This window comes from Phlebotomus papatasi, chromosome 2 (genome assembly GCF_024763615.1).
Source record: "Phlebotomus papatasi isolate M1 chromosome 2, Ppap_2.1, whole genome shotgun sequence".
Classification (NCBI taxonomy): domain Eukaryota; kingdom Metazoa; phylum Arthropoda; class Insecta; order Diptera; family Psychodidae; genus Phlebotomus; species Phlebotomus papatasi.
Window position 1 is genome coordinate 74,159,641 of NC_077223.1, and position 16,756 is coordinate 74,176,396.

The 16,756-nt window shown below is 34.0% G+C and overlaps 1 protein-coding gene and 1 long non-coding RNA gene across 2 annotated transcripts in view; one reads left to right on the forward strand and one right to left on the reverse strand.

Annotated features, from left to right (window-relative positions):
* The window catches only part of LOC129801038 (titin-like), a 257,548-nt gene that overhangs the window by 149,127 nt on the left and 91,665 nt on the right, over window positions 1-16,756 (forward strand). The window contains exons 47-55 of the mRNA XM_055845796.1: window positions 6,797-11,518; window positions 11,815-13,050; window positions 13,579-13,637; window positions 13,734-14,058; window positions 14,346-14,420; window positions 14,738-14,842; window positions 14,951-15,936; window positions 16,062-16,122; window positions 16,507-16,551. Of these exons, the coding sequence (XP_055701771.1) occupies window positions 6,797-11,518; window positions 11,815-13,050; window positions 13,579-13,637; window positions 13,734-14,058; window positions 14,346-14,420; window positions 14,738-14,842; window positions 14,951-15,936; window positions 16,062-16,122; window positions 16,507-16,551 (7,614 nt within the window). The remainder of the gene's footprint in view (window positions 1-6,796; window positions 11,519-11,814; window positions 13,051-13,578; window positions 13,638-13,733; window positions 14,059-14,345; window positions 14,421-14,737; window positions 14,843-14,950; window positions 15,937-16,061; window positions 16,123-16,506; window positions 16,552-16,756) is intronic.
* On the reverse strand, window positions 1,077-2,124 carry LOC129804388 (uncharacterized). The gene is made up of 2 exons (XR_008751978.1): window positions 1,227-2,124; window positions 1,077-1,159 (listed from the first exon to the last, which is right to left on the reverse strand). It is a non-coding gene; the product is annotated as an uncharacterized LOC129804388 (long non-coding RNA).

A 16,756-nucleotide genomic window follows, 5' to 3' on the forward strand; every position in this document is an offset into this window, starting at 1 on the left:
AATCATTATTTCTCTCAAATTACTTTTATTATAACCTAGTCGTGATTTTATTATATTTGATGTTTACTTTATTGATTAATCGTATTACTCTTAAGGCAAAGATATTTTGTAGCTTCCAAAGCACCTTTTTTGTTTTTTTTTTACTTTTTTACTTTAATTTCATCCTACACATTGCAATAAATAATTAATAATAATTAATTGGCATTTTGTATTGAAAGAAATCTTTATGAGGATAAAATGTGAGAAAAGCAAAACTCTATTTTTGTTTATTGAAATGATAACTGATTATTTCATTTTTTTTTGGTATAGAGAAAAAAATTAATAAATTTTACGAAAAAAAACTGCTTTTTATATAAATAGTTTATAGTTAAAGAAAATATTTATTTCAAATACAATTTTATGTAATACACAACAAGAAGGCAATAAAATTCATGCAAGAGAAATTCGATTTGTTAAATTATAAATGGACGAAGGACGTTGCAATTTTCTGTAACATTGAACTGTACAATACAACTCAAAATTAAAATTTTACACTCGATGTCCCTCAAGCGGAGAATATCATAGATCACAGCCACAGAAAAAAAAAGATTGAGAAGAGAAAAAGAAATTAAAATTATAGTTCTAAGACTATTCTCATTGGATACATCGAGTATCGGTGCCGTGTGCAGCAAAATGTGTTCTTTTCATCTCTGCAAACATACTTCAACACCCAACCAAGTAGAAGAGTGAACGCCTCCCGCAAACTAGTAATTCTATTTTTGCGCGCCCAGTGGGAAATTCTGATGATTTTACTACATAGAACATGTATATGATAAGACAAGATGGCTCAGCGAACTATGAGGATTATGTGGAAGAATTCGGGAAAAAAATATACACGGTAGATTTTCTTCTATCAACGCTAAACGGGGGATTACATTACGGGCTAAATTTGGAATGCCTTCAGCATATAAGGCTTCGCACCTTTATGATTCACAGGAAAAAATATTTTCTTCGTGGTAAAAATACATCAGAAATGATCAGAAAATGACATACATTTCCACTACTCTCTTTGGTCCAATGCAATTTAAACAGATGAACACGGAGGAAAAGAATGATCTTTATTGTTCACAGATTTAAAAATGAAATACAATTTGTAACACTGCCAGATAAATCAGAATATCTAAAAAAAAAAAGTACTTGAATGATTTAATAGTAAAAATAGTATTTTGAGAGAAAGAATCATTTACAATTAAAATAACAATGTTGTTCACTTTGACGCTTTTAACGCTGACAAGTTGTTGTTGATATGTTATGAGTAATCAGTTATCATAATTGGAACCCAAACTGTCACGTTTTCGACCAACTTCCAAGTTAACATGCTTCAGCTCTGAAAACAAAAAGAATAACTAGTCAGTTTTATATAAAATTTTAATATTTTATTTAAATAATGAATGCATAATTGCATATTAGAAGCTTCTTCAGCTACAATACAAATTTAACAATTCACGGGCTCCTTTTGCAATGTTTCAATGACCTGAGCTCTCTCAGTTAATTTAAATATAATCAACAATTATGCATTCATCTCAAACCTGTTTTTTTTGTTTAGCAATTTTTGCTGTTTTCCATCCTGCGGTCCATTCTCAAACTGTCACATAAATATTTTTTTCATCCACTAAAAATTCACTGAGAAATATTTTATTTTAACTTTTTTTATTATTCTTTTTCCTAATTTTAATTGATTTTATTCACTATATTTTTTTTTAAAATAAGTTTTTGAAAAGCTTTTTATGTGGCGTGTTTTTTGTGTGTGTTTATTTATTAGAGAATTGAATTGTAACTTCACTCCTGGATCAAGAAGAAAATGATCTAAACTGTATCTGACCAGGTAACCAACTGAACTGTACCTAGGCAAGTCACATTTTCCTTCACACGAACAATTAGTATAGTGAGCATGCGCTAAACGTTTATAGAATAATTCTATTTCTGGTCCAACATCATCAACATTATTCACTTTTACAAATATAAGCAAATTTCGAAGACTCACAACCGTACTTCCATGTTTCATGCATATATTCAACAGTTCTATTTATAGAAGGATAAAAAAGTATTTCTCCCTGTTCACCCAGTATATAGAATTTTGTGTGAAAAAAAAATAAAAGAGAGATAGGTATATTTATATACATATATGTATAGTGGATGAACTATAGATATTTTAATTTCTATCTGCATTACAATGACAGAGTTCTCCTGACTCACTCTTGCCTTCTAGACGTGAGATGATTCATGGGTACAAAAGAAAATGTAGAGATGTGCCGTGTGCCACCCATAATCCAATTATAACTTTTCAGAAAGCAGAAAGATATTCAAACGAAAAATTTACGTATAGAAGATGATCGATTGATATAATACAGAAGGCTTTAAATATATGCACATAATGTAAGATTCATTATAGCTAATTAAGCCAACGGATTATATATTTCTCAGAAATTGAAAAGCCACAAAATAATTTTAAACTTTATTTATAAGTAATAAAGTAATCAACTTTTATTGCTCGATCTCCCACAGGGTGATCAATATTATATAATTCCATTTCCTCAAAGATACATATCGTTGGATCCATCCCATACTATTCTAAGCCTATACTGAATAATTTAACTCTAAAGGATATGTTAGTCACAGAACCAAATTTTATAAATGATTCAAATGATCATTATATTTCCGTAAAAAGAATACTTCAATTGTTCGATAAATAAAATGAAGTCATACAATATTTTTAATTTCAAAAAATTTCTCTGAATAATTTTCATTCTCTGATAGAATAGGGCAATAAACAAACGATCAGTAAAAAGTTCTAAATGGGCAGTAAAAAATTAAAAATGAGCAGTAAAATATCTAATTATGATCAGTAAAAATCTGAAATCTTTACAAAAATGGACCTAATTTATATAATATATTTAACATTTAAAATAGTTCCATATAAAGTGTAAAGCCTTTTATTTTCCCTTTACCAAGATTTGGACGAAAATATCACTGTTTCAAAATTTTTTGTTACTGATCAATTTTAACTTTTTACTGCTCATTTATTCAATGCCATAGAATAGTATCCACACAGAAAAGAAATAATTCGTAAAATTGATGTAAATGTTCGTGAAATCCTACTGGGGATTTACAAAATGCTCCTAAATCGAATAATCGACTAAAAAGTTCGTAAAAGGACAATGAGCAGAAATGTGTGGCAGATGGTCCAACCCTTCGCCACAGATAGGAGTAGGTCCATTTTGTAGGTGTTGCTGTATGACTTAAAAATTGCCTAGACTCGAGTCAAAAAGGACTGTCATTCCTTGGGAAGTTAGCGATGTCTTTCTGAAAATTCACAAGTTTGACATTTTATTTCTTGAAAACGGCTTAACCCTTTAACGACGAGACAGTTTTCGCTGACCGAAAATCACCAATAAAAATGAAACCGATAAACAAAACTTGTCAAACGTCTTACATCTAACTTTCGGAAAGCCAACAGAGTCTAATTTGGTGTATTTTTTGACTCTATGAACGATAGGGACAAAAATAGCTAAAAATTTCAAGTAATTTTTCTGACGATACCAATAACCGATAATTTTCATTCTAATGACAAATATTATGTTTGAGTATTGTAGTTTCTTTTTCCAAAACGGTTTTGCTTAAAAGAAACTGGAAGTATAAAAAATATTAAAGGCAATTTTCAATATGAGAATTTAAAAATTCGTCATTTTGAGTTTAATTTACTTTACTATATTTACTAATTTACTATACAGCAAATAGCTGGAGACTTGCAAAAAATATCCTAGATTCCTTCAACCTTCTACTTTACAATTATATACAAACATAAGAAAAAATAACTTTAGATAGTTAGGAAAAATTATTTTCTTTATGGGACACTGGTGTTCCAATCGTCCAGGGTTAACCGATCTTAATGAAATTCGGGTCAAAGTTAACGTGCGACCTAAGCTTTAAATATATATTTTTAGATTTTATCTTTGACTGTTTAGATTTTATCTTTAAAGCGCGATTAGTTTGTATGGGAGCCATACAAACTAATCGCGCTTTAAAGCCTTCGAACATTACAGGACAATAAAATGAAGAAAAAATCGTATGACGTGAAACGACTGGTATTTTGGGAGTCATTGTTGTGTCTTGAAGGTCTTGAACATATCTCCCGAAGAAACTTACAGTCCGTCGCGTCAAGTTTTTGAGACATCTTAAAATAAAAGTTCATAAAAAATAGGTAGAATTATTTTTATAAAACTTGCTTTCTTTCTCGATAACGGTATATAGTCATTTGTCAGTACCAAAGAACGATTTCGAAAGGAGAACTCAAGGAATATTTTCGTAGAAGAAACCATACCCCTATCTGTCCGTTTTCATTGTAGTTATCCAGAATTTCCTCAAATATCCTCGAATGTCCCTTAATTCCATTAGAAGTATTGCGTCCTTTTATCTCCTTAAAAGAAATATTCTCCTTAAAAAAGTGCAAGGATTGCTGAAGATCATAGGATTGGAAAGGTAGCGTTAGCAAGGGAATTTCAACAAAAGGCTCAGAGTATAATGGCTAAATTAAAATATTTTTACTCTAAACTTATTATTTAAAGTTTTTGAATAACGGTAACTTTTAGGACCATGTCGCTCCTTGAAAATTACAAAGGGCCAACTAATTTTCGGTCATTTTTCAGGAGACAGCATGAAAGATTCAACTTTGTGTAAATAAGTATCTCAATTTAATGACTGAATAAAAACAATTTATTTCTTTTCTATTTGTATGAGCACTAATATAAACATCGAAACTTTTATATTTTTACCCTTCAAAATATGTTTTTTAACGAGTGAGCTCCTTGTCGTTCTAAATGATGTGCAAATTTTGCTGAAATTGAATGACAAGGCATCAACTTGCTTGAGTTAGTCCCCTGTTTCACAAAAGTTTGAACGATAAATATATTTTGTGCCCCTTTAATTCAAACAAAATTATGCAAGTAATCAAAAATATTAAAATTCAAAAAAAAAACTTTTCTAATAACGAAATTTAGTGACTTACATCATCTGAAAATTTATTAAATTGTCTTTCTAAGTGCATTAGAATCTCAAAATTGCAAAAAAGTGAGTTGACCCCTTGTAATTTCCAAGGACCATGCGATCTTCAGAGGCTAACTCTTTTACTTTCAAGGAGAATATTTACTTAGCAGACATTTCCCTACATACAATCCTTTTTATGAATTTGAAGAATATTCAAGAATTTATTAGATAAATTTGAAAAATTACAGAGAAAATGAAGCGATAAAGATATAGTTTGTTCTAGAAAAATCTTCTTTGAGACTTTCTTTACAAATTGTTCTTTGAAATGAGCAACATAAGATAAACTGTTATTTTATAAAAGGAGTTTTGTAAAAAAAAATCGTCACTTTTCTTAATTATATGTTTTATGCTGTAGTGCTTTTCCTACATACTTTTGGGGTTGATCTCGGAACAAAAGTTGTTACCTTTGCCAATACCTATTCGATGGTATAGTTCTCATTCCTGGCGAAAGGTTGGACCCTTATATTTTTTTCACAAAGATTGTTCGCAAAATGATCACTTGACGAGCATTTCTTGTTCGCACTTTTTTGTTTGTCTGGAAAAACATTACAAACAAATGACAAAATTTTACGATATTTTTTTCTGTGTGTTTACGAACATTTATAAACAAATGTTTGTAAAAGAACAAAAAATGCTCGTCAAGTTATCATGTGATGAACAATCTTTGTGAAAAAAAAGTACAAAAATTAATGAACTTTTTAGTGATCTTATATGATTTATGAGCATTTTGTAAGTCATCAGTGCAAATTCACAAACATATGCGAAGAATTTTACGAAATATTATTTTCTAAATATAGACTAAAACTCATTATAATTGTCAGTTGCGTCGACCATTATCATATTTGCATTTTTGCCATTCTTCCGATTTTAACTATTTTTGAATAAATTTTATATGGCTTCTGTAGTTGGATAAAAATTTACATTCTTAATAATAATATAAAAAAAAACAAACTTTCTTTTAAGTCGGGATGTAGAACTTGAATTTAATAAAAATATCACAATTTTTGAGACCCAGCTATCAAATCATTTTTTTATTAAGTCAAAAACAAATAAAATCCGAAAATCGAAAAATTGCAGGTCCACTACTAATTTTCCTAAGGAATGATTATTTTAGGAAAGTTTTATAAACTTAGTAAATAGTTTAGCAAATAAATGTGGGAATGAATTTGGAATTTGGAATAATTTCACTGGGAACATAGTACCCGATCAGTAGAACAAATAATATTACAAAGTTCTGTTCAAGGGAGAAGACGTACTGAAGTTACATAGTACTGAATTAAACTCTTTATTAAATTAAAAGCAGAGTTTTCCCTCGATATCCCCCTTTCCCAAATCCTACATAAATTTACAAAAAATAAGCTATTCGTTTATTGAATTTAAATTTTATAGCAAACACTGTGGCTTTTCTACACCATGAGTTATTAGAATATTTTAAACACAAGGCAGAACATTTATCCATTATTTTTACGAGGTTAAAGTATCATACTTGAAAAGAAATAAGCTTCTAAATAAAAGAATGTGGGGGCGTTCATACACTCAGATAAAAACAAAGAAAAATTATTCACAAAATCATTGTCTTTTTCACTTATCGCATTTCTGGTGCTTGGAATAAGGATGTCTACTTTCGCATTGAATAAAGAGGTAGGTTAGTTGTGATTTTTCATAAATCACATTTATTTACTTTTGCAAGTGACTTACAGTGTCCAAAGGTAAGTGTTTATTGATAATGTTTGCTTTTTGAAAAATTACACCAAAATCTATAAATTTCAGACTGTTCGTAAAATTGAAGAAAAAAAAATAAAATTATTTTTCACAGAGCGACGAGCCCGTTCTACACAATTGACCGTACCTGATTGGCAGAGAAAAATTGCTGATGTTTCTCAAAGTCAACAGCAACCCGGATCTACTAAGTCAAGTACGCCAGATGCAGATTTAGAGCTTTCTACTACAACAAGCCAATCGTATGAAGATGAAGAAATCATTCCACGTGGTGATGAGTCTCTACCATGGCGCAGAAAACGAAGCCGTAGTTTACAACCAACGGAAAAGCATAAAAAACGCTACACTTCCCGAGACAGATCACTGTCACAGCAGAGAATGATTCAAAGGATGATACAGGTTCATACTAAGAAAGAAGAACAACATAATCCATGGTTGGAGGATATGAAGAAATTAAAGAAGACAGTGATCACCCCCAAGTTCATTGAGCATGAGAAGTTAGAAGAAGTTGATCTGAGACCATCTCAAATAGAACATCATGAGATTCAAAAGGAAGAACTTGAACACGTGGATTTAAAATCTGTACAGAAAGCATATCAAAATGCTAAGATGTTTGAGATTCAACAAATTAGATCCGAAGATGATGTTAGTACAGAAGACACTGCACTTGGTCAAGAACAAGTGATTCAAGATGATACCAGCAAACAATATATGCATCATTCCAAACATGAAGCAGATAGTTCAATCCTGGCACTGACTAGAGAAGTAGACGAGATAGTTTTAAGAGATACTTTGAAGTACATACCACAAAAACAAAAGCGACTTCACAAAAAGGAGACTGAAGAAAAGGTGTATAGTGAAACAGTTACGGATGTTGAAGATGTTATAATTTTAAAACTAGACGAGCATGAATCAACTCAGATGGACTTACGGACAAAAGGTCAGCAGGCTGTTCCATGGGCTAGAGGTATCAGGCAACTAGAAACCCAGCATACTGAAGACACGGCTATTCTTCAAGTAAAACAGAAGGAAGAAATTGAAACAAAAACTGAAGACGTACCCGTACCATGGGAAAGAGGTAGAAAGAAACACAGGGAAGATAGAACAATTCCCGATAGAAATGTAGTAAAGAAACAAGACTCTACGGAAACTCAAATAAAAGAGACTGAAAAACAAGAAGCAGTAGACTGGAGGCGAGGTAAAGTTGAAAAACGTAAAGAAGAAGTAGCAGATAAGGTTTCAGTAACACAAGAAGTAAAAGAAGAGGAGCAACCGACACCATGGCGTCGAGGAAAACCTGGAAGACCAACGGAACCAGAAAAATCTGAAGAAGTCAGTCTGAAACCAGTACCTAAAAAGCCAACAGAAGAGAAACCTGAAAAGACAGAGGAAACCAAATTGACTTCGGTTCCCAAGAAAGAACTAGTTGTTCAGGACATTAAAGAGGAAGAACAACCTACACCATGGCGTCGTACTAAAAAAGAGAAACCTCAAGAAGAAATCGCTGAAGAGAAACAATGGCCCAAAGGTAAGAGAAAGCCATTGGAACCAGAGCAGCCTGAGCAGGTTCAATTGAAACCCATACCGAGAAAGACTGTTGAGGAGAAACCAAAGAAGCCAGAACAAGTCGAACTGGCTCCAGTTCCAAAACAGGTTCCAATTCCTCAAGATGTTAAGGAAGAAGAGCAACCTACTCCATGGCGTCGTGAAAAGAAGGAGAAACCAAAGGAGGAAGTTGCTGAAGAAAAACAATGGCCCAAGGGCAAAAGGAAGCCGTTAGAACCAGAACAACCTGAGGAGGTTCATCTTAAACCAATACCAAGGAAAACTCCTGAAGAAAAACCAAAGGAACCAGAACAAGTTGAACTGGCTCCCGTTCGAAAAGAGGTACCAGTTCCTCAAGATGTTAAGGAAGAAGAGCAACCTACTCCATGGCGTCGTGAAAAGAAGGAGAAACCCAAGGAGGAAGTTGCTGAAGAAAAACAATGGCCTAAGGGCAAAAGGAAGCCATTAGAACCAGAACAACCTGAGGAGGTTCATCTTAAACCAATACCAAAGAAAACTCCTGAAGAAAAACCAAAGGAACCAGAACAAGTTGAACTGGCTCCCGTTCGAAAAGAGGTACCAGTTCCTCAAGATGTTAAGGAAGAAGAGCAACCTGCGCCATGGCGTCGTGAAAAGAAGGAGAAACCCAAGGAGGAAGTGGCTGAAGAAACACAATGGCCTAAGGGCAAAAGGAAGCCGTTAGAACCAGAACAACCTGAGGAGGTTCATCTTAAACCAATACCAAAGAAAACTCCTGAAGAAAAACCAAAGAAGCCAGAACAAGTCGAACTGGCTCCCGTTCAAAAAGAGTTACCAGTTCCTCAAGATGTTAAGGAAGAAGAGCAACCTACTCCATGGCGTCGTGAAAAGAAGGAGAAACCCAAGGAGGAAGTTGCTGAAGAAAAACAATGGCCTAAGGGCAAAAAGAAGCCGTTAGAACCAGAACAACCTGAGGAGGTTCATCTTAAACCAATACCAAAGAAGACGCCTGAAGAAAAACCAAAGGAACCAGAACAAGTTGAACTGGCTCCCGTTCAAAAAGAGGTACCAGTTCCTCAAGATGTTAAGGAAGAAGAGCAACCTACTCCATGGCGTCGTGGAAAGAAGGAGAAACCCAAGGATGAAGTGGCTGAAGAAAAACAATGGCCTAAGGGCAAAAGGAAGCCGTTAGAACCAGAACAACCCGAGGAGGTTCATCTCAAACCAATACCAAAGAAAACTCCTGAAGAAAAACCAAAGGAACCAGAACAAGTTGAACTGGCTCCTGTTCAAAAAGAGGTACCAGTTCCTCAAGATGTTAAGGAAGAAGAGCAACCTACGCCATGGCGGCGCGAAAAGAAAGAAAAGCCAAAGGAGGAAGTGGCTGAAGAAAAACAATGGCCTAAAGGCAAGAGGAAGCCACTGAAGACCGAGGAACCTGAGGAAGTTCATCTTAAACCAATACCAAAGAAGACTCCTGAAGAAAAACCAAAGGAACCAGAACAAGTTGAACTGGCTCCCGTTCAAAAAGAAGTACCAGTTCCCCAAGATGTTAAGGAGGAACAACAACCTACTGCATGGCGTCGTGAAAAGAAGGAAAAGCCAAAGGAGCAAGTGGCTGAAGAAAAACAATGGCCCAAGGGCAAAAGGAAACCACTGGAGACCGAGGAACCTGAGGAAGTTCATCTTAAACCAATACCAAAGAAGACTCCTGAAGAAAAACCAAAGGAACCAGAACAAGTTGAACTGGCTCCTGTACAAAAAGAGGTACCAGTTCCTCAAGATGTTAAGGAAGAAGAGCAACCTACGCCATGGCGTCGTGAAAAGAAGGAGAAACCCAAGGAGGAAGTTGCTGAAGAAAAACAATGGCCCAAAGGCAAGAGGAAACCACTGGAGACCGAGGAACCTGAGGAAGTTCATCTTAAACCAATACCAAAGAAGACTCCTGAAGAAAAACCAAAGGAACCAGAACAAGTTGAACTGGTTCCTGTACAAAAAGAGGTACCAGTTCCTCAAGATGTTAAAGAAGAAGAGCAGCCTACGCCATGGCGTCGTGAAAAGAAGGAGAAACCCAAGGAGGAAGTTGCTGAAGAAAAACAATGGCCCAAAGGCAAGAGGAAGCCATTGGAGCCAGAAGAACCTGAAGAAGTTCATCTCAAACCAATACCAAAGAAAACTCCTGAAGAAAGACCAAAGGAGGCAGAGCAGGTTGAATTGGCCCCAGTTACTAGAGAAGCCGATGAGGATATCTCTTCTGAAGAAGAAGTGTTGGATGCTGATCAAGTCGAAATTAAGAAACGTAGAGCAAAGAAGAAGAAACTAAAACATAGAGCCACAGAATCTGTGGAGTCAGAGGATAGTTTTGATTTGGCATCACCTGAAATTGCTGAACCTACAATTGTTGAAGATTCTGTTAAAGAAGAAGCTAAAGTTGAGAAAGTTTCAGTACATGAAACCACACCTGACCTTGTCCGTACGACAAAGAAGAAGAAAAAGACTAAGCGAGTAGCATTTAAAGAGGAACTCGAAATAGCAAGAGTTGATGTTGAAGAAGAAGAGGCTAGTGACGAGATTGAAGACATTGTTACAACTGAAACAAATATTAAGTTGAAACCATCTCAGCCAAAGCCGATCGAAAGTATTCCTGTAGAGAGCGAAGAGGAAACTGTAGAATTCAAAAAAGAAATCGATATGAAAATCACCTCGAGTATTGAGAAGAAAGAAAAACGCCGAATAGTTATTGATGACAGTCAACCATTCCCTGAATTAGAACTTATTACACAGAAACGTGTGCCAGAAACTATTGTTGGAGGCACAAAGGAAGAACAAATTCAGGACATTGTTGACACTAAAGAAGAAACTGTAACTGAAGTTACAGTTGAAGACACCAAGTTAACCAAAGTCACTCCAAAGCTTAAACCACCAAGATTCGTTAAGAAATTGCAACCAAAAATATGTAAACCAAATGAGCGTACTGTTCTGAAATGCAATGTAGAGGGTACACCATTCCCAACTATCAAGTGGACATTCAATGATACTGAACTATTCGCGTCAGAGCAATATATCATGAGCGTTGTCGAAACAACTGCTATATTAGAAATTTTAAAAGTTACACCATCAAATGTTGGTGTATACTCGTGTGAAGCAAAGAATCAAGCTGGAGTGGCTATCACAAGAACCAATATTGCATTAGGTAAGTTTATCTGTAAACTGTTGTATACTTCAAAAATTATTGTTTTACTAAATTTCATAGTTAGAGTTAATAAAATTCAAATTTATCAATACTCAATTGGGACGGAGAAATTATAAACTAATTTGAGTGATAAACCTTCTTTCCTAATAATTCTCTAAGCAACTACTGTGACTCTATTTTAAAAGAAATTCCTAGATCTACTATTTAACTAAAATGCAACGCATGTTATTTGATGTGACATACAAAATATAAATGTTCCATCCTCAACACTGTTCCACTTATTATAAATTTTGTAGCTGATACAGAGGAGGACGGATTAGCTCCCACATTTGTGTCACCTGTTACTATTTCAATGACACCAGAAAAATCCCGAGCTACAATTTCTTGCTATGTTTCTGGCAAACCAATGCCACATATTAAATGGTATAAAAATAATGTGGACATCGCACCTTCAGAAATATTGCAAACATTCTATGATGAGCAGAGTGGCTATGTATCTTTAGAAATATTAAATCCAAATTATGGGGAAGTTACTGTTTATACAGTTATTGCAGAGAACACATATGGTAAAGCTGTCGGAAAAGCTACTATGACTACGGAAGAAGATACAGGCAAACCTAAAGAAATACTACTAGCACCAACGATTAAGGTACCTCTACAAGCTCAAGTTGTAAAAACAGGATCAACTGTTGTAATCAGTGTTAAATTTGATGGTAAACCACTTCCAACTATATCTTGGTTAAGAAACGGTAAACCATTGGAAGATGATTCAGTTGTAAAGATAGTGACTGAGCATAAGCAATCAACGGTAACTATTAAAAATGCTGAAAGAAGGAAAGTTGGAAAATTTGAAGTTATTGCAACCAACAAATTAGGGGAAGCACGATCATCAGCCTCAGTTGTTGTGTCTGATGTGAAAGAAACCCCTGATATTAAAGCACCCAGATTCATACAACCATTGGTACCAAAGATAGTTCGCGAAGGAGATGTAGTCATTCTTGAAGCAGTTGTAGACTCAAAACCACTATCATCCTTCCAATGGTCTGTCAATGTTCAACCAATAACTGTATCTAGGGATGTTCGTGTTGTCACACATGACAATAAATCAATACTCATCATGAGATCATTCCAAAAGCAACATGTTGGATCATACGTATGTCGTGCAGAAAATGTCGGAGGTTCAGTTACCTCAACAGCAAGTGTTAAATTGCGCGATATTACCGAAGTGGAAGAAGTAATTGAGTACATATCACCAAGGTTTACCGAAAAATTACCACTAAAAGCAGATTTGTGGGATGGTGAAACGATTGAATTGAAGTGCCAAGTTATGGGTAAACCAATACCACACATCGAATGGTATCACAATAACAGTGTCATTGAGGATGCGAAAAATGTCACAGTTTCTCAGGATAATACTGGTAATTGCATTTTGACAATTACTGAAGTATTTCCCGAAGATGCAGGAGAATATTCTTGTCATGCTATTAACGAAGTTGGAGAAGCCATCACAATGACACATGTGGCAGTTGAAGGTACATTCATAGTCTCTTTATTCTTTGTATGTCAACTTCAAATACTTAAGGATGAGATTTCTGCGTTGCAACATATTTGAAAATTACAGTAGTTAGAAATTTTTGTCTAGTTTCCTGATCTTGATTATGACAAAAAAATTATAGAAAGAAATTTCAGAAATCTTTTCCTCGATGTAATATTGTATTTTTTTTTACCAAAAATTAAAATATTAAAATTCACCCGTCCTAAATCACCAATTACTCTTCCGGTAATATAATACGTATGTTCCAATTTGTACAGAACCCGTTTGAAAATTAGATTAGAAAATAAATTGAACTAATGAGTAACGCCTCAATTGGGTAACATAGGATAACTTTGGGCTTGTAAACAAGTTTTCGATTTTAGCGAAAGTGAATTAAATCTTATTCTAGATATTCCCGAAGCACTTTCCTACACAGTTTCGAAAACATGTTTACAAAATAAATGTTGTTCTGTGTATACAAATATTAAAATATATTTATAATACCCGTTGTTTTTCTCGATTATAGCATTTGAATATCATCAAGATTCTGAAATTACATCAGTTGAAGAAGTGCAATCAGATAAGGTAGGTCTGACTAGTATATGATTCATAACTACAATCCTTTAGCATAATCAATCCAGCACAATTGATTTTATCGTACAAATTTACTGATAATTTCAGACAATTTCTGTTGATGAACCAGTAGATACTGAAACAGAAATGGCACCACAATTACTAAAGAAACTGCCTATTGTAACTAAGACTGTAAGCAAACCAACTAAGTTGGAAGTAAGAGTTGTAGGCAAACCAAAACCAGAAATAAAATGGTTCAAGCAAGGAGAAGAAATTACAGCATCTGAAGAATTTCAAATTGAAAACTTCGAAGATGGTACATCCATTCTCATTATTAATGACATATATCCTGATGACACCGGTGAAATAACATTCCAAGCACACAACCCTCTCGGTGTAACATCAACAACTACCTTGCTTGAAGTTACAGAAGGTAATGTTTCAAGAATTGTTTCTCTTAGAAAAATTTACAGTAATGTTTTTGCTGTACTACGTTGTCGTATTTTTTGAGATTTCTACTTTCAGATCCCTGTGGTTCGAAGGAAAACCATTTCTACAATTATTTTATTCTTTCTCCCCTTATATTCCCCTATAACAATCCCTACACAACCAAAAACAGAAACAAGAACAAGAGTCAGTTACAAACATCATGATCAGCATCATTTTCATTTTAAAATTTGCAAAAAGAAAATAAATCTATTTTATACTTTTAATTCGCAGAAATTGTTGGTACCAAAGAATACAGAAAACCTGACTGGGTGGTTCATATGGAAGAAATGCAGGAGGCACTTCGTGGTAAGGATTATGTCCGTAATATTAGGTTAAAAATGAAGCGTATATAGAATTCAGCAGATGCATAGCTTTGATCATATATTTAGGATAGGAATACATCGTGCCTCCAATTTATTTTAGCACATTTAGTCATTTGCTTTCACTAACAAATTTGGAAATGTTAAGAAAACAAAATTCCTCATTACCATTTGTATGTAAAAGATGTGTGTAGTGTGATTGTCATTTTTTTTCTTAAATTTTTGTGTAGTTTAGCTATTGATAGGAAACAAAGTGTGTGTCAAGCTCTTATGCTTTCCATGCTTTATAATGACTATTTGCAGCTGCAAAGCAAATTCCATCATTTATAACGGAAATTGTAAACAAAAGGGCAGCTGAAGGAGAATCCGTTAAATTTGAATGTGAATTCGTTGGAAATCCCAAACCAGGTAAGGCAGTCAATTTTTACAAGAATTACAAAAAGAAGTAATAATGTCGCTACTAATTTATGCAATGGATTTTATATTAATGCTTTCTGGCTCTAAATGACTTTCTAGATATCGAATGGTTGTTTAATCACAAGCCTGTGCGTAATACTGACTGTATTAAGATATACATTGAGGAGAATAAGTCATCCTTAGTCATAACAAATGTGTCAATGGAACATATTGGTTTCTATACGTGTAAGGCTCAAAATGAAATGGGTCAGGCAGTTACAAGGGCAAAGTTTGACATAGCATCAGCTTCATCTGCTGTAGCTGAACCTATTGTCAAAATAGAAAAAGCAGAAAAGACCGAAAAGGTAGAAAAAACGGAAAAAGTAGGAAAAGCTAAAACAAAGAAACGCGCTGTTAAGATAGTGGGTGCAGAAACTAAGCAAACAGAAAAGGTCCAGGATGTAAGCAAAACCGAAATAAGTGTTGAAAAGATAAGTGAATCCGAAAAGACAGTTACATCTCAAGTCACAGAAGTTCAATATGCATCAACAACGGTTGATAAATCTTCAATATCGACAACTCGAACAGAAACTACCGAGTATGGTGAAATCGAAATAACACAGGGTATTGACATGGAGAAGAAGGAGATTGTTGAAGAACAAATTCGTATTGAAGATATTAATGTGACTGAGATTAAATATGCCCGGGAAGTTAATGAATTCCTAGATCTTATAGATGCATCAACCTTCGGACCCGGCGAAGAGCCAATGAGAGACTTAGCCTCTATTGCTTACTTACTCCAACATGGAGTATCGATAACAGAAATAACAGCACTGTACAATGATAATGCTTTTCCTGCACTCAAAAGCCCCGAATCTCAGTCTGCCCTTGTTCAACTCGTGGAACGTGAGGGTCATGCAAAGATTATATCGGAGGTGATAACGGAGGAAAGTGTCGTGGATGAAACCCAATTAGCAGCAACTGTTGGTTTTCATGCCTTTATGCGAATGGTGGAACAGCAACATATCACTATTGAAGAAGTTCTATCACATTTCTCACGAGAGGATTTCGTAACACAAGAATGGAAATCTATTGAAGCTAAAGAGGTTAGATATCAAACATAGATCTTCTGAAAGCTACCAAATCAATCGGCCTATCAAAAATTTAAGAACAAAATTTAATTTTTTTAAATTTCAACTATGATAAAAAAAAATATTTGTTGTTTATATAGAAATATGTTGGGAAGACTCAAGAATTGAAGATAGCTGAAATTTATAAAACAGTCGCTGTCGGTAAGTTCGATTAACAAAATCTATAAATAGGAACGTCGTACACGGATAGCGACTGAGAGTTTGTCATTTTTTTTCTTTAAATTTATTTAGAATTCACTTATGTTATAAAAATTGATTCAGATTATAACAAAAAAAAATGTTATCCAAGAAAAACTATAATCAACGAAAATTATTATAATATTTCTGAAAATGAAATGAATTATTAAAATTTTTCGAAAAAAAACTTTAACTTAAGATTTTTTATTTTGTATTTTGTATTTTTTTGTGAATTTTTGTGTCTCATTTTGTTCATTTCAGTTGCTCTTTCCCTGTACGACGTTAACCAAATTTATTGTTTTCTTTTGTACTTTTACTAAATCCAATTCCCTCCACCAACTCTTCCAGAAAATGTCTTACAATCTATCCAAGAAGAACCAGCATTTCCCAAAGGTTTGACTTAAACTTTCTCCTCATGTTCATTTTGTAAAATACTTATCATTTAAGCATTTTTTTTGTGTGTCATTATGTCAAATCTTTCTTTTAGCTTCTTATGCTATATTAATGCAGTGAGCTTTAAAGCAGCGAATTAGACGGCAAATAATCCTTGTAAATACGTTTCTATTGTAGGCGCTTCTAAATTATTTTTCTTCCAGAA